The sequence below is a fragment of the Fulmarus glacialis genome, unplaced genomic scaffold (genome assembly GCF_000690835.1).
Source record: "Fulmarus glacialis isolate BGI_N327 unplaced genomic scaffold, ASM69083v1 scaffold45738, whole genome shotgun sequence".
Taxonomy (NCBI): Eukaryota; Metazoa; Chordata; class Aves; order Procellariiformes; family Procellariidae; genus Fulmarus; species Fulmarus glacialis.
The window spans coordinates 1,224-19,437 of NW_009229809.1; the positions used below are offsets into that span (position 1 = coordinate 1,224).

General features: G+C 40.4%; 1 protein-coding gene across 1 annotated transcript; it reads left to right on the forward strand.

The window, feature by feature from the left end:
* Window positions 1–3,306: 3,306 nt before the first annotated feature.
* On the forward strand, window positions 3,307–4,199 carry KCNK13 (potassium channel, subfamily K, member 13; the record flags this gene model as incomplete). Its single annotated transcript, XM_009583974.1, has 1 exon — window positions 3,307–4,199. A coding segment is annotated over one exon (893 nt), but the record flags the coding sequence as incomplete, so codon positions are not given.
* Window positions 4,200–18,214: the final 14,015 nt, after the last annotated feature.

The window sequence follows — 18,214 nt, forward strand, 5'->3', positions numbered from 1 at the left end:
CAATAGGTGTCCTACCATTGTGCCAAGACTGCAAACTCACATCTTTCAGCTGCAAAATTAAATATTTTGGATTAAAAATGCTGCCTCAATCAAGCATGTCAATAGTAATTCAGATACCTCATGGCCTGTTCTTCTCTGGTTCAGTTTGTCAGGTAGGCAGCATCTCATGTGGCATGTCACAGAAACCCTCAGCTGCTATGCAGAGACCTGCCAGGCATTTTTTCACATTACATTTTTGCAAAAAAAATTAAATGCTCCAATATTTCAGTTTTTAAATGCTGTAGTGGCACCCCAGACTCCATTCTCCTTTTTTATAATGGAAGGAAAAAAAGGCATTTTACAAGCAAAGTAGGGAATCCACGTTTTTTAGTCCCTTGCCCTGTAGAGTATCTGAAGCAGAAGAGAGGGGATCAATACTGCTTTTGCTAGCATCTCATCAATCTTCTGGAAAATATATGGTAAGGCACTAATGCTATGTCTTGTTGGGGGAACACAGGTGCACTTTGCAGCTATGAGGTCCGGGTGCATGTCCCAGGTTCACGTGGAGATGTCACCCGGCTCTGCACCAGCCTTCGCTCACATCTCTCCACGCAAAAGAGGCACCACAAGCCCTGACCCGGTCCAGGATGCTGAGGGGACGTATGGAGATATGTCCATACCTCCAGGACTTATGGAGATACCTGCCCCCAGGACAGACATTGCTGTGCTAAGCCTTGTCTTTGCTTTCAGAGAGAACAGCTCGCGGCTCCTCTGATGCTCGAGTAATGTGTGTGATCCCGGCATGCAGACAACAGGCTTATTTCAGTGTCCTTAGGTTAGAGGGGAGAGTTTTGGTGTGAGAGCTTTCACTGACCTCATGAAAGAATTGACTTATCCATAGATCCTCTGTGTTTGCACAGCGCAAGATCATCAGTAATTTTACTAAAACAAGAGCAAATCCTATTGCCGTACCTTTTTGTCCATGAATGAGCCACGTTGTTCTCTACAGAAGTTTGTGGGAAAAAAGAAGCAGATCCCACCAAGGATAACAATTTACTTCCAGCTAGTGTTTGCAGGGCTGTTTTATGAAAAGGGTTTTTGAAAGAATTCACTTTTTAGTAGAGATTAATGAGCAGTGCATTTCTGGTTTGATGGCCAGCAGGAAGAAATAGGGAAAAAAATTAAACTGAAGTTGTATAGGAACAGATTTTTTTTAGGTCTTTCGGAAGTATAAAATATAATGAAATTTTTGATAGGTTTGATTTGATCATTAGTGAAATGTTGTGTCCCATTTTAAGATTATGAAACTTTTAAAAATCTGAAAGATTTTTCAAAGTATTTTTTTCCATTCTTTTTACTTCCAACTGAATTTTTTTTAACCAAAAGGTGATTGATATGTTGAAACGAAAGGTTTTATCACAAAAATGCCAAAAGAAAACATTTAGTTTCATTTCAACTGTTTCAGCCTTTTATAATTTTGCCCTCCTGCATTTCTTGGCTGAAACAATTCACCAGATTTACTTGGATTTATGAATATTTCAAACATTCCAAGAGTCCATTTGGAGAAAAATATACTTACTATCAAACAAGTCCTACTCTATAATTCAGCATCCCAAATTAATCCGAGTGTAACACTATGATGGTCAAAGTTAACCAGGAATAGTGTGACCCAATACATGGAAATACAAGGCATTTCAAGAATTGAAATTATTTCTGGAACTAAAAGGTTATAGCTCATTTTTGTCAAATGATCTTTGAAGGAGAATACTTGTTAAATTAATATCTTTATACTGCTTTTAGGTTTTCCATTTTAGTGCTTCTTTGGAAACGTTAGTATTGATTGCTACAAATGGAGATTTGTAAATAGAAAAGTGAACAAAAAATTACATGTACTCCAGGAGGTCAAAACAGTGTCCCTGCTGAAGAGGAGGAGCTGACAAGGGGCAGAGTCACAGTCGGAGCCTCACTGCCTCTCTGGATCAATGTTCTGCATCTTTTGGTATTTATAGTTCACCATGCATTTCCTGTCATGCCTGTTTGGGTGTCTTTGTAAAGCCTTTGCTAGTGGGGTTTTACCCACGCAGATCTGAGCTCTGAGATAAAATCCAGTCGACTAAACAAACGAACCTGAGGAGCTCAGGCTCTAGCCGTGATGCCAGTGGCAGGGGCACCAGAAGCAGGATCACAAGAGGAGCCTGTGGGAAGCAGCCCAAAGGCGTAATGCCACGCTGGAGGTGTGAGCTGAACTACATTTCTCTTCCCAGGGCATTTGCTTTATGCTGTGAGAGATGCATGCCGCTCCCCACTGCCCTTCGCCCTGTGCCAGAGGCTCCCCACCTTTCTGCCCAGCCTGCAGCCGCTTCTCTTCTTCAAAGAGCAGGGTGGCAAGAGGAGCCTGTGGGAAGCAGCCCAAAGGCGTAATGCCACGCTGGAGGTGTGAGCTGAACTACATTTCTCTTCCCAGGGCATTTGCTTTATGCTGTGAGAGATGCATGCCGCTCCCCACTGCCCTTCGCCCTGTGCCAGAGGCTCCCCACCTTTCTGCCCAGCCTGCAGCCGCTTCTCTTCTTCAAAGAGCAGGGTGGGCCAGGGACGCAGCGGCCCCTCACCTCCCTCCCCACCGGCTGCTTTGGGCAGATCCCACCAGCTGCAGAGAGGTTCCCCTTGTCCATTGGTCTTTACATGTCTGTCCACAGGGTGGAGGTCATGACTTGCATATAAGCCAGACTGCACAGAAAATAAGCATCAAAACTAGAATTATGGGGGGATCATGTCATGGAGCAGAAGCAGAAGGTAGAAAGCGAGTGGAAATATTTGTGTGCCAAGGGGAACAACAGCAAAAGTTCTTGCCATGAAGAACATTTTGTCTATGTAGTTTGTCTTGTGGTGCTGTTCTCCACGGACAGAGTTGCAGTCCAGCTCTAGCACAGAAATTTGATGGGAGGCTTGTGCCTCCTTTAGGTCCTCTGGATGCTGTGGTTTGGCTGTCATTCAGAGGGGGTCATGCCGGAGGGGTGAAGGCGAGGGCTGTCGCTTAACTGTGTGAAGCAGGAGCAGTGTTATAGAGGAATCTGTGCTGGTAGCAGGTTTCCAGTGAAGGGAAGAGTGCAATTCAGTTGGAAACATGGTCTCTTCACACGGCAGTTGTCTGTCTTCCAAGCACAAGCGTATCACACTGAATATGATTTCCTTTATTTCCCAGAGCCTTATGTCTTTATTTCATAATTAGCATCTCACAATTACAAAGAGAGGGAAACAAATAAAAGTGTCTTTTGTCCAACATGATTTTTCTGTTATTTTTTTCAACTGTTTTCTTTTGTCTTCCAGGATTTGGCATGACCACCCCAGCCACCGTCGGAGGCAAAATCTTTCTGATATTTTATGGCCTTATAGGATGTGCAGGGACCATTTTGTTCTTCAACCTGTTCCTGGAGCGCTTGATCACTGTCATAGCCTACGTCATGAAGTCCTGCCATGAAAGACAGCTGAGGAGGAAAGGGGTCCTCCCTCACAACAGCCGGCGGGGCTCAGGGACCTCCGAGGTGGACAGCCTGGCGGGCTGGAAGCCCTCTGTGTACTACGTCATGCTGATCTTATGTGTAGCATCGCTCATCATTTCCTGCTGTGCCTCTGCAATGTACACACCAATTGAAGGTTGGAGTTACTTTGACTCACTTTACTTCTGCTTTGTGGCCTTCAGCACCATTGGATTCGGTGATCTGGTCAGTAGCCAGAACATCAAGTATGAGAGCCAAGGCCTTTACCGCTTTGGCAATTTTGTCTTCATACTCATGGGCGTGTGCTGCATCTATTCCTTATTTAATGTGATCTCTATTGTCATCAAACAATCCATAAACTGGATATTAAAGAAGCTGGACTGCAGGTGCTGCCACAGGTGCCAAAGAAAATTATTTCGTTCAAGGAGGAACGTGGTAATGCCGGGAAATGTGCGCAGCCGGAGAAACATCTCCATTGAGACTGATGTTGTCAATGAGAGCGACACAGACGGACGCCGGCTGTCAGGCGAGATGATCTCCATGAAAGACTTCCTGGCCTCCAATAAAGTCTCACTGGCCATCATGCAGAAACAGCTGTCGGAAACCGCTAATGGCTATCCGAGGCAAATGAGCTCTAATTCAAAGCAAAATGGATTCTCTGGTGGGGTTGGAGCACTAGCAATTATGAATAACAGACTTGCAGAGACAAGTGTGGATAGGTAAAATAATAACAGTAATAACAGTGAAACAGTGTGAACCATTTCAACGAGTATAGGAACAACATGAGTCAAGTGGAAATAGCTAGGGAGAGAGTGTCGCCAGAGGGTGGGATGGATGTGAACAGCATACCTCCTGTTGGAACACCTCTGACACTTTTGGGGGGCTGTCATTTAATGTCTTTGCTCTTTGAATTGCACCAGTTGCAGCCTTCCTTCTTCCCCTTCCTTCTGTTCCTCAAACAGGTCACTGCAGGAGAAATTTAATTTAGCCTTCAGCTCATTTTTCCATGTCCTGTTCTCCTCCATTTATGTGAAATACAGATTTCAGGATAAGAAATCTGTGGCATGGAGTGTGTCTACTGAATACACTCTTAATTCAAAGATTGTTCTGAGCTGTCTGCCTTACTCTCGTCGTACCTGTTTTCTGAAAGTAGCTTATCTGAGACCAAATGAGGAATCAGCCTTTCTCTGTGATATTGCAGATCTAATTTAATGGAATAAAAAACCAAAACTATTTTCTTTTATGTATAACTTCTTAAAATGTATCCCTATTGTGAAGCAGGTAGGCTTCAAAAGCCAACTTCTGCTGCCATTAATGTTTGTGTAAATCTGGAGTAATTCTGTGAAAGTTGGTAGGACTACTCTGGAGCTATTGTGGTGTGAATGAGAAGAGAATTTGGCCTTTAGAATTTGATTTAGTCTTCCCTTTAAAAGGATACTGTCAAAAATGACAGAATAAAAATCTATCCTCTTTTGTTTTCTTCTCTCCATTTGCAAAACGTGATTTTTTTCTAGGCTACTTTTTCTTCTAGAATTGAATCACTGTGGCTTTCTGTTTCAAAAATATCAAATTAAATTGAAAACTGCCATGCTGACAAGTTGTATGAATTATTCCACAATAACAATCAGAGACTTTTCCAAATTTCTATTTATATTATGCTCAGTTGTGACTGATGCAATTGAGCATCAGCATCATGTAATGCAACTAGTAACTGAGTTTACACTACAGGCTTTAGTATGCAATTAGATTGCCATGCCAACACTCAGTGTATTGTTATAAGCAACTGTGATCACAAAATCACTTTGGCAGTGTCCTTTTTACTTTTAATGTAATTCTGTCATTCTTCACCTGTTTTTCTGGCTTTAGGTGATGATAATGACAGGGTCTTGATTAGGGAAATAGAAAATGTTTAACTCCTCTTTTTTCTCAATGAAATACTCCAAGCGTTCTTTATGACTAGAATGGAGACTTCAATGAGAAGAATAGTAACGGTGAGAAGAATATGAAAACAGGAAACACGGTGATCTTTAATGACAGTGAAATCATGCTTTATATTAGGTAACTGGAAAAATAAGGGATTAAATTAACATAAAGTCTAGCAAGAATTTAAGGAAGACTGGACTGAATTCCTGGTTCTCCTTTAACCGTGCAATGCCTTAAAGCTAAACAGTATGTGAGAGTGTAAATAAGCAGAATTGGTCACAAAGGACCTGATCCAATTCCCCCTGAAGAGAACAGTACATGCATCAGGATTAAATGTTTTCTCACACCTAGAAAATCTTGCAGAATACTACAATTTTAGGGAATTTAAAACACCAGTATGCAGTTCTTAATTTCTCTCATTTGGAACAATGCAGATAGCCTCTTCAGTTTAATTTGTATTAGGAATTAATATCATATCCTTTTTCTTCATTCTGGCCAAAAGTTCTTTTATTTAGGTTCCTAATACCGTAGGATAACTTTTTAATACTCATTTTAAGCAATATTTGAATTTGAAAACTAAACATACCTCCTGGAATCCTTTCATATAATAAAGTAAAACCAGATATTAGATTAAACAACTGTACTTAATTAGTGAAAAGTATTGCAAGCTCTTTTTGACATATTGCAGCTAAAATGTCCTGATTAAAAGTCAAATCCTGCTGTCCTTAGTTACAAGGAGAGCTTCAAGCTGAAGCCATTAGTCCAAATTCTGATATCAACTCAGCTTGTGCAGCAGTGGAATATCCTTAATATTATCCCTTCATATTTGCATCTGTGTAGAATTCAAATCCGCTCCCAAACCCTAACTTTGGTGAGAAAAGCAGTCTGACTTGTTTCTGGAGGGGTTATGTATTAGCAAAAATTGCCACTGAATTATTTTAAATGATATTATAGTACCCAAGATCCATTACATTGTTATACTTTTTTTCTCCCAAGACCTTTGTCTCAACCTCACTGAATAAAAATACTTGGATATAAAAAGAGAAAAGTACTGCTCTGAAGCCTTCTTTTCAAATTCATTCAGCAATGCCTCTGTTCACTGCCTGTAACCCCAAGATCTCATTATTACAGAAGTGTTCCTCATGCTGCCAACTAGCAGAAATAGTTTAGGACTTGACTCATTGCTTAAGCAGGGCTCTCATTCTGGGCAGAACAGCCACAGCCTTGAAAACTCCAGCTTACTTCTCCATTTATGACAGTTAGTAACTCTTAGTTGCAAATGTCAGATTTTTGCACCACTGAACACAAGAGAAGTTACTCAACACTACTCCCTTTTCTAGATGATTGAGGCAATGCACTTTATCATCTTAGACAAATAACCAAAACATGCAAGTTTCTTTAGTTCATTTATTACATAGTTTTGTGTCATTGTTAATAAAGGATCTGGCTTCCATATAGGATTTTCACTCAAATCCTTCCATATCTAATTAGCTTCCAAAATTTGGTTCTGAAAGTCTAAACACAGGTGAGAAAGCAAATCGAAGAAGAAAAAAACGTATACACACTGATGGAAATAGATGAAATATTACAATCTATATAGTCAATTCAGTAGAGATTATTTAGCTTTTAGAATATGATACATCCCATGGCAGATCATTAAGATGGTCTTCAGATGGTTTCAACTGCTCCCAAGATATAAGACAGTTATGTTGCTCCTTTCCATTCTTTGTGATACCAAGCCTCAGTTACCCATCACCACAGAGGAATCTTTATCAGCTATTTTCGATAGATCTGAACACACCTATGGTTATGAAAGCAAGGGACTAATATGCAGTCTTGATCAAACAGATCGGGCAAGGCTGTATGAGATCTTTGGTGTACGCTAGCTTTGCCTTCGTTGATCAGTCCTGACCTTCTACTCTCTCAAGCACTGGCTTACTCATGACCCGAGCCTGCCAGTTGCAAGGCTCTCTGCAGCAGTTTTGTGGTCTGATTTCATGTCTGCTGAAGATAAAGAGGGAATAAGTGCACTAATTTTGTCTAATCATCTCTGTTCAGATGAGAATTGCCATTTCAGAGATGAAGGACCAGTACATTTTGTGACTGTGCCATCTTCTATCATCATGTCATCCTGTCCCCAAAAGACGCCTGACTTTGTCATTGAGTTCCGCCTCTAGAAGCCACCCTGAAAGTTGAATGAGGTAGCTTTACCTAGGATACCAGTAGAATTCTTAGAGAATATTTGGGGATAAATAAGAAGACTTTCAAGATCGGAAAGAGAAGTTTCTGACTCCAGTCCAATGGTACTACTACAGTTGTGTTTTCTAAAGGCATTGGACAGAGAAATCCCAAAAAGCTCAGGTTATAAAACATACATGTGCCAAAAAAACCAGGATTTAGCATAGGAGTGACAAATGCCCATCCTGTGTGAAAAATAAATAAATACAATAAAAATACAGCCAACATTGCATTTCTTGCATTAGTTTTTAAAGTAGTGATGAGGAATTAAAGGAAATAGTGTCAAATAGCCAGGGATCTATTTCCAAAGCTGTGTAATCTAAATTTTAATGCCGTATGGCTTAGTACTAAAATCTCAGTCAACAAGACAGAAACTTGGTCTCAAAAGTACCGAGTTACCCCATTGCCTGCTGTGATGGCTACAGGTGTGTTTTTTTTAATGCAAAAATGTTTTGGGGAAAACCTTGGATGTACTGAGGCTCTGAATCTCACTCAACAGGTCAGGAGTACCACTGAAATCAGTGGGTTAAACTGCAAGTTGCAGCCTGGTAGACTGAGACTGGAAGTCCTTAATGGACTAATTTCCTGGAAGTTGGGCTTATAGTTACGCCACTCCCTAATAATGTAATTATTGTACAAAACAATTATTGCACATTGAAAGGCAATATTTAGTGCTAACCAAAATGCAATCAAATAAGTAAAGGTAGCTCTTAGGGGTTTTTTGGCTTGTCTTAGGTTTTGTAAAATTTGTGTATCAATTGCTTTGCTGGGTATATAGGTGTCAAAGGAGTTACATTCATTTATCTCCATGAAGGACATGGTCCTCTGTTTACAAGGACATGAATAGGCTTTTCAAAGGCATCTAAATCAATTCACTTCCCACCATACATTGACTTTCAGTAGAAGTCAGGTACCTAATTCCCTTAGGCAATTTCAAAATCCTAGCCATGTTTTAGGTTTTGAATCTAAGCTGACCTGACAGTGTCCCTAAAAAGTTCAAACACTTCGAGCAAGGTTTTAGTGCTGCAGCACGGTAATAGCTGAATTCATTTATTTAAAAGCCTTTTATAGTGAAAGCTTTGCATCAACCTAATAGCACAAGCAATGTTTACAGTTTGTTTGATTTAATCTTGGCCTCTGTCAGTTTTAATTATATTTGACACACTTATAGATTGAATAACAGAGAGAAGGTTGGGCTGGGCATGAAAAACAAACCAGCTCCATTTCTCAGACTGAATTAATCAAGAGAAAGAGGTGAAGTTGGGCGAAGAGCTTTCTGATTATCATTATATTTGAACAAAGTTCCTCTGGAGGTGGAGGGTATTAAGTTGCTTGGATGACTCCTCTCCAACGGCTGTGGAAGTGGGGCTGTTTGCTATGACCTGCCGATGGGGATAGCAGCTCAGTGAGCCTCAGCGGAGAGACGGGTCAGCACTTCAATCAATATAGTTTGCATCATCTGTTGTTTTGAGTTAGGTTACTAACATTTGGCTAATACTGTAATTTCTTGGACTCTTCAAGAAGTAGTAAAGTTCTTTTGTACAATTTCATGTACTAGCTGCAGAGAATCACCAAATGTTGTCTTTCCCCTATGCTGAAAATACTGCCAAATATACCAGTACAATCTGTCTATTTGAGAACTTTCACAGTAGTGTTTTGCTTAATCCAGGAAATAGCAATACAATCCCTTCCCTCTTCCCTATTTTCTAAACATCTCTTGTCAACAATGCCCACACAATACTCTGTGCTTACTACTTAAAAGATCGCATTTCACTAGGAAAATTAAAGCCATTCCTCACCTAAGTGGACGAACACAGTCCTATTCTTTATCAGATTCAAGAGAAACACAATGTGAACACAAAGAATGAGAGTTCATGTCCAAGTAGTCAGAAGCTTTTTGATATGGCCCATGTTTATAGAGCTGCTTCACATCAAACCAGAGAAAGACCCCATCACTACAGAATTTTAAAAGCATTAGTAAATGTAAGAACAAGTAATTTGTATTTTGTTTTTCTACAGTTCCACTCTAATATTTGCCTACAGTTTTCATGATTTGAAGTAATTTGCAATAATAGAATAAAGAATATAAATTTGCAAAGATTTTGAGAGGCATACTAGTGGGATTTGTTTAAAACGAAATATCCTTTTCCTCAGGCTGCCTAGCTTTTTATAAATTGAAAGTTTGATTAAAATTAGAATTAACGGGCTCTCTTTCCAAGCAAGTGTGCCAGTTTCTGGATTCCAAATGGATTTCCTACTAGGTGTCCACGCAGAAGCTCCCAGAGAGAGGCAAGATGGCTTAGTTTTCAAACTTTATCTTTTGAAATGTCTTTCAAAGCTATTCCCCCTTTTAAAGCAATAGAACACTGTCAGCATTTTCTGTTTGTGCTCTCATCTGCAAAAACTTAACCTTGCTTTTTGATATCTTTAGAAGAAAAGATGCACATGAAGAAAAATGAAAATAACTTACATAACCATTACATGTACTGCTTGGAGCTGCTAAAATCCTCCTCTTTTTGCTAACTCAAAGTTTGCATCAGAATTTAATTTCTCCAGCTCACCGAAGAGGTTTGGTCTTACTAGTGAATAGTCACAGTTCAAATCAAAGAACTTTAAAGTTGTATTTGTTCATCTGTTCTAAATGCAGGAAACGAGCTGATGTTCTGAATAGTGGGTGCTGTGCTAAGTCTGTTAGAGTTAAAAAGGCTGGAATCACCATTGCTCACATCTCTGCTCTGTGACCAGTAGAGTCCATATTGCTGCAGTAGCAGCAATTGCTGGCTGTTAACCTCTGGGTGTCATATTGTCTGCATCTAGTGTACAGAGCCAGAACTAAATAGAAATAATGCTGTCCAGAACCACCAGTTCAGAAATTCACAGAATAATTTACCCTGGAAGAGGCCTCTGAATGCCGTCTAGTCTCCAAACCCTTTCCCAAAGCAGGTGCAGCTAGTTCCTGCCCATCTCAGTGCAAATACCTGTGATTTGCTGGGTGATGCTGCTTCTGCATGTAGCACACTGCTCGCAGTGTGCTGAAAGTGCCCTTCTCATGAAATACTGACCACCACCCTTCATAACCCTTCCTCTGCAGCTGTTGCATTTGGGCAAATACTTAGCTCTAAGTTAAACACATTTCTTTGTAAATAGCATCTAGGCAGCTGCTTTGCTCAGCCTAATACATAGCAGATGGGTATTTTGATCCCTAGGTATCACTATTGTTGGCCGTCTTATAGAGGTGGCAAGGACTGAAAAGGTCAGTCTGTCAGCCCTAGGCTCCTAGGCAGGGCTATTACCCCTTTGGCAGGCAACCTGTGGCATCTTGGCTTGGCTCTGCACTTTGGATTTGGCTGCGTTCTTGGCTCAGGAACTGATTCTGCTCCACTGAAATCAATGGAGACTTTGCTACTGGGCTTTTTATCTGTCACTTTTCACTAGAATTAATTTCACTTTACAAAATAATGCAAGGAAATGTTGACTAGGCTTTTGCTTTGCTTTTACCACCAGCTGTGCAAATGCTAATTCTACTCAGTCAGTACTGTGTTCTGCACCAGCTTATTACCCAGGGACCATTATTTGGTCTACAAAATAATAATCTACTTATAAGGAAGACTTATTTAAAATTGAAAGTATCCAGATTATTATCTCCAAGAATTGTTTGGTAGTCACTCATTTCCTCAGCTTGAAAACTCTGATAAATATCACATTTTCCCTGAAACTTCCTGCAGTTCTGCAAGGGCAGGTTTTGCTCTGTGCTGACGGCCTGTGTCAGTTTGTTCTTTCCCTTAACTTTTTTCCCTCAGTCCATACCTGCAAGATCCTCTTCCCTCCTTTTTTCTTTCCATTTGTCTTTTCCTCGGTTCATCAAATCCTTCTCGTAGCCAAATATACCATGGGGTTTGCCTCTGTTGAATATTGCACTTGAAAGTGGACTCACTGTCAAAAAAGGATTCTTGTAAAACAAACACCTCTTTATTCAATATGGATTCAGAGCCATACCTCATCCATTAAATGTAATGATAAAGATGTGGTTTTTATTATTTTTCATTCGTACTTCCATTGAGAGTAGCAAGACAGTTTTTAGGAAGTTGGAATTAAGGTATCACATACAGGTACTTGGATGGAGAGCAGCAGAAGTGTCTTTGACTCCTTGGCAGCCTGAAGGGATATTCTGCCTCTTTTTGTACATCCAATTGGCCTGCAATTTGCATGGACACTTATGTTCTCTGTGGGTGCTTTCAGTAAAGGCTCATGAGTTGATTCAGCCTCATGGTATCAATATTTGTTGCTTTTGGGTTACTGTATTTTTAATAAATGAATGGGTCTGCATTGCTCTGTGAGCACAGTAACGATCAGTAACACTCCAGACTTCCCCACGTATTAGGGAAACAATAGTCTTGACTTCAATTTTCTTCCTTTGATAAGGACTAATCTTCATGGCTGCTATAAAACACAACCATGGCTTAGATGTTAAAGATTTTTATCTCATCAGCTTCTCGGCCATGATTTCACTGGCATTTGGTAGAATTTCTCCCACCAGTACCAGAGGCAATAATAAGATGTTCTTAAAGCATTTTTGCCTGATAACTTATGGAAACAAAGTGCATGGGACCAGACTGTACATATGTGTCTGTGTGCTTCTGCTCTGTTTTAAACATTGGCCAGTTTCAAACAAAATTGCCAAAGGTCTCACACAGAATCGATTTCCTACACCTTTTGATAAATGTTAGCAACCCACCCATGAAAAAGTCTGAGAGGCAGGGTCGCAACCTGTTAGATACAAGAAAAGCCACACAAAGCAGGTCAAGAGGGAAAGAAAATGAGGCACAAAGAAAGAATGATGTTCCAAATGTCCTGTCAGCCGAGAAGGTGTCAAACAGAGCTTACACCTCCCCAGACTCGCAGCACGGATCCAAAGGGAAAACAGCTTCATGTGGTCCCATGAATACAGACCTATGCTTTTGTTTCATGATGTATCTAGCTTTTAGTAAAAGTAGTTGTCTTTGATTGAGAAATTGTTTCATATCAGCAGTAAGATTTTCTGACCTTCTTTCTACAAATTCCTGAAAAGCCAGGTCCTGTAAAGCATCAAAAAGAGTGTTGCGATATTTTAGCATCACTAAAAACAAGATCCCTTTAATCTGCCAGTATTTTAACTTTTTTATTTATAGCTCAATCAGCTTCTTTGCTAGCTGCCCTGAGCTCTGTTACCTTCTTTGGATGCCCAAGGCTTAACGGCCCTGGGCTTAAACAACTGAAACTACAGAAATGTGTCACCATACTTGCAAAAGATTTGGTCCTTATTTGGCACCATGTAATAGGTCTGTGCAATAGCAAGAATCAGTATCCGCAGAGCACAGTCTATGACGATAAGAAAACAGAGAACTTTGTCGTGCTTTTAATGAATTTCCGGTGTTAGAGATTCCACAGTTGTCCCAGGCAACCTATTGCAGAGCATCATTAAGTTTACTTTTAAACATTTTTCCAAATGCTTAATTTCACTCTCTCTTGCTACAGCCAAGGCACATTGTTTGCATTCTAGCCATGCTGAATACGGAGAGCAGAATATTCCCTTCCTTTCCAAAGGAAGGTATTTTTTGCAATATCACCTCTCAGTCTTTGCTACGCCAGACTAGAAAAATCCCCTTCCATATGTGACATTTTCTATAGTTGTTCTATCGTGCTCCAGACTGTCTGGTTGATCCACTTTTTGGTCTTAAAGCGCTCAATTACTGTGTTCAGTTTTGAGCCCCTCACTATAAGAAAGACATTGAGGTGCTGGAGCGCATCCAAAGAAGAGCAATGAAGCCGGTGAAGGGTCTAGAGAACAAGTCCTGTGAGGAGCGACTGAGGGAACTGGGGTTGTTTAGCCTGGAGAAAAGGAAGCTGAGGGGAGACCTCATCGCGCTCTACAACTACCTGAAAGGAGGTTGTAGCGAGGTGGATGTCGGTCTCTTTTCCCAAGTAGCAAGGGATAGGACGAGAGGAAATGGCCTCACGTTGCACCAGGGGAGGTTTAGATTGGATATTAGGAAAAATTTCTTCACCGAAAGGGTTGTCAAACATTGGAACAGGCTGCCCAGGGAAAGTGATTGAGTCACCATCCCTGTCGATGTGGTGTGTAGGGACATAGTTTAGTGGTGGACCTGGCAGTGTTAGGTTTATGGTTGGACTTGATGATCTTAAAGGTCTTTTTCAACCTAAATGATTCTATGATTCTGTACAACATCCTTTTCACTTAGGTTCTAGGCTGATGTTTGCTGTTTTAAAACACTGTTGATTCATGTTCAGTTTGTCATGTGCTATTAATGCCCAATTCTTTTTTGCAAAACTGTTATGTAATCTGTAGTGCCTCGAGTCTATGCAGGTGATTATTCCTATGTACCATTTCACATGTATTGTTGTTGAATTGCTTCTATTTTTTCAGATCCCTTTCCCATATCCATTTTGTTTTGAATCCTAGTGCTTCAGCATCTTTGCCACCCCTGACTACCTGGAATCATCTTCAGACTTAAAAATTGTGTTCTCTATTCCATCATCCAAGTTATTAATAAAAATATTGACCCAGGGCAAGTCTTGCAGAACCCAGTAGATACCTTCTTCCAGTCTGAAACTAAACTATCACTCTATACATACTGTTGTCTGAATACAGTTTCCCAATCAATTTTGCACTCATCTTGTATTAGTTTCATCAAGCATAAATGACAGTAAGCTGCAATTGCAGTATTTTTATTGCAGGCCATGAAACATGAGCCAGAAAAGATTTAACTTTCAGATCCAAGTGAATTTGCACAACTGATTAGTAGGGTAAAAAGTAGTTAAAGTTTAAAATCAAACAAAAGGAAATCTTGATTTACCAAGCCTCCAACACAATACTCCACTCTGTCCTTTTACAGTTACACCTTATAAAATAATTGTGTTCCCAGAGCTACAGAAGTAGATGAAACTACCTGAAAGATTACCTGGAAAAATTCAACCTGAAAAATACAAAAGTACTTTGGCAATACATGGTAGGATTTGGGTTGGTTTTTTTTCCTGCACACCATGTATTTCTGTTCTACTGATTACAATCCATTAAAAAAAAGTCAAACATCAGCAGAGAATATTTTTCTATAAATGTGAGTTCAATTTTAATTTAAGTTTGTACATCAAATCCTATTTTAGGTGAAATTATGCTAGACTATTGGCTAAAAGTACTGAAACACAGAACCACTTTTTTTGTGTGTGTGACGAAAAGGTTTTTCAAGAACGATTTTCCCTTGATGTGTCAGGCTGTTGATTATCTTTTTGAAACATTGATCTCCATAAGGACAGAAGGAATAGAGCCGTGTAACCAGCAGATCATAGAAACTTCCTTGCTTCAATCCCCAAACAAACCTTGTGGATTTGTAATGAATATGCCAAATGTGGGCAGGTTCATTATTTATTTGTCTAAGGCATCTTGGCTCCTGGTCCACTAGTAAATGCTTGTCTAAAAGAAAAAAAAGTGTTAAATGTACTTTGCCTTCCCGTCAGATACCCATCATAGGTAAATATTCCTTGCAGGGAAGTAGGCCTGAGCTAAGGCTTGCTGGAGGGAAATCATGCTGCTCCCTCTCGTAACCCTGGAGAGTTACACGTTAAATACACAAAATACGCTTTGTAGGAAGTAGGTCAATACAGTGAAGCCATCACTCTCTTGATTTTGATAAACTTTGAATGGCCTCATGAGAGGAGCTGTATCACGGCTGTTTGACACCAGTAAGCACTGCAATAAGCAGCTTCCAGCACAGAACAGCACAGATCTAAATGGGGACTCTGGAAGCAAATATAAGTTAATAGTAATAGCAAACAACAGTAGAACAGGGCCACAGAGAGGAAAGTGATGAGAACTCACTAAACATACTCCTCATCTTCTTAATATTGTTAGGAATTGACACTGGATGTTGATGAGGACTAGATGTAGGTTGGGACTTTTAAAAGTGAAGCACCGGCGTCCTTTCAGATGCATGGTAAAGTGGGAAATTTTTAGGGCTGCTTTTTCAAGAAGTTTCCCCTAAGTGTGTAAGCGGAAGAGCCTGCTGCATACAGCATCCTGGTAATCCTATTGCCATGGTGAGCTGCAGCAGGGGAATACCTGGTAATCAAAGCATGTTTGCATTATTATTACAGGAATGGAGTATTCTTCCAAAGGGAAGAGAAGGACCTAAGTATCTTAAACAGACCAGGTTACTCCCAAATAATAAAATTTCTGAAAGGCTTAGATGACTTAGGTGACTGAGCCTCAAATTAGAGTTATTTTCAGTCAGGTTCCATAGGCCACTTTAAAACAGCAGCTATGTTTCCAACGCCAGCCTGCTTTGCCAGTCCCCTTATACCACAGATCCACAGAAAGTGGGCAATGTGGTCGTGTCACCCCAAATGCCTCCTTTGACATGACCACGGCCACCACACACTTCCTGCTCTGCATGCTGAGCTGGGGCCCCTCGGCACCTGGAGGGTTCGGAGGCACGCATTGGCCCCATCCCACAAGGGTTGCTGTGTTTGCAGTAGCAAGGCATTTCCCCACTCTTGCGGTTTGTTTTCATGGTTATCCAGCTCTGATTTTCCCAGGGAGCAGGCTGGCCAGCCAGGCAGCCACACATGCCGGGGGCCTCCAAGGCACCGTGTCCCAGGGCGCCCACCCGCCCGAGCTTTAAGATGAAATTGTAAGATTCTGCTCAGACGTTCCTTTACTTAAAAAGTCTCTCTACTAACATAGCTAGCAAAAATCACCATAAGCAAGTTTTCCTGTGAGCAGCAGAGCTAACAATGCCTCTTTGCATACATATATCTGATGTCCCCTATACTTGTTCCCTGCAACGACTGTAACATCCACATATTCCCTATGCAACTAGCAAAGCAATCCAGCCCCTTTCTTTCTATTCCCAATGGCACCCTAATCTGATACCCCTATTGGATATCCAATATCCAATATTCAGATAGTCTCAGCTCCTTCCTGTAGCCATAGCAAGTCCACTATGATATCTAATTATTTTCCATATTTTTAAAAGCCCTGTCTCGCATTGCTCCCTGCGCCCTGGCCAGCACACCCTAAGATGGCGGTGGCTGGGCAGGCTGCTAACAGGCCAGGTAACAGCTTGTCCTGCGCTTCCCTCAGGCACACTTCTCTCCTGGGCACTTATCTTCACAAAAATTGTAGATATTTAATCCCTTTCATATTTCTAGCCCTGCGTCAAATGTGGTTGAAAATAACTAAGAGGTTCAAATGCTTTCAAAGAGTCCAAACAGTTGTGTTCCCAGTTCATTACCAACAAGAAGTGTCAGCAGGAGGCTGTAACCATGACACACCTCTAACACTAAACAGATATTGTGATGGGGGGAAAGGAATCTGCATCTGACCCAGTCCAGCTGCCAGCACAAATACTCTAATAAGTAATCAGAATCAGAGTATTCCAGGAAAGAATATCAGAATATTTCAGGGTCAGTGGAAAATCTGAACAAAGAATAAGATTTCACATACATACAACTAGAGATAACTCTGAGGCCCTCCAGAAACACTGTGTTATTAGCAGATGTAATACCACAAACCACTTGAGTATATTCTATTTTAAAGGGAAAACATTAGACCGCATGAGATGGGTTCTGAATGATATTTATAGAGGCAAGTAAAAAAACTATTGTCTGTATCTCCAAAGGCAGCTGAGTGATGACATATGTTCAAGGTGCAAAGCAAGTGAAAAACAAGTAGCATGTTAAACTGTACTAAGAAGATGGGTTGTTGTGCTATATAGATCAGATATTTGTCCTCATCCTGGTTATTATTGTAATAGCTTGACAAAAAGATGATTACAAAAGTAAAAAAATAATTCCCAACAAACAGCAGTTTAAAATATTCAAACCAGAGGTCCCTAAAATCTTCTTCTCCTCACATAGGAAAACAAAAAGTCAGGACTATTTGCAGATCTGAGTAATGAAATAGGCGTGAATCTTGCTTATACTGCGACTGGAAAGAAGAGGAAAAACAAGGGGCATAGGGCATGACTGAGAAAAGCCAGTCCTTCAGCACAAGCTCCGCCGAGTTTCAGGAGGGCAGCTATTCCCTCCTGTGTAGGTACAACAGGAGCAAGGTTCACACGTCTCACTCGAGTCCCAGGGTGCCCAGCAGAGTTACCATTTGCAGAATAAAAGGAAAGAATAAATATTGGGATGCATTTGGTTATTTCTACTGAAAGAATTAAAAAGGAATGAATTGGAATAAAATACCAAAAAAGGAAAAAAACTGCACTTTTAAGATTGTGTTTAATTAGTGCAGAACAATAATTATGTAAAGAATGCAGCAGAATTTAAAAAATGGATGTTTGCATAAATAATAATAATTGAGCTATCTGATATAAAATAATGCTTCTGAATCATCAATCTTCCAGGCAGGTAATGTTAAGAAAAAATTGCCCTCTCCTGTAAAACATAGATTTTTATAAAAAGTGCATGTGAAGGTTTTATACTTTTCTCTTTAGCAGGTGGCATTAAAGACTTGTAACCAGACCGTAAGTCTCTGCAGTTCTCCTAAACACTGTTTCCCATGTTACTAAACTGCTCAG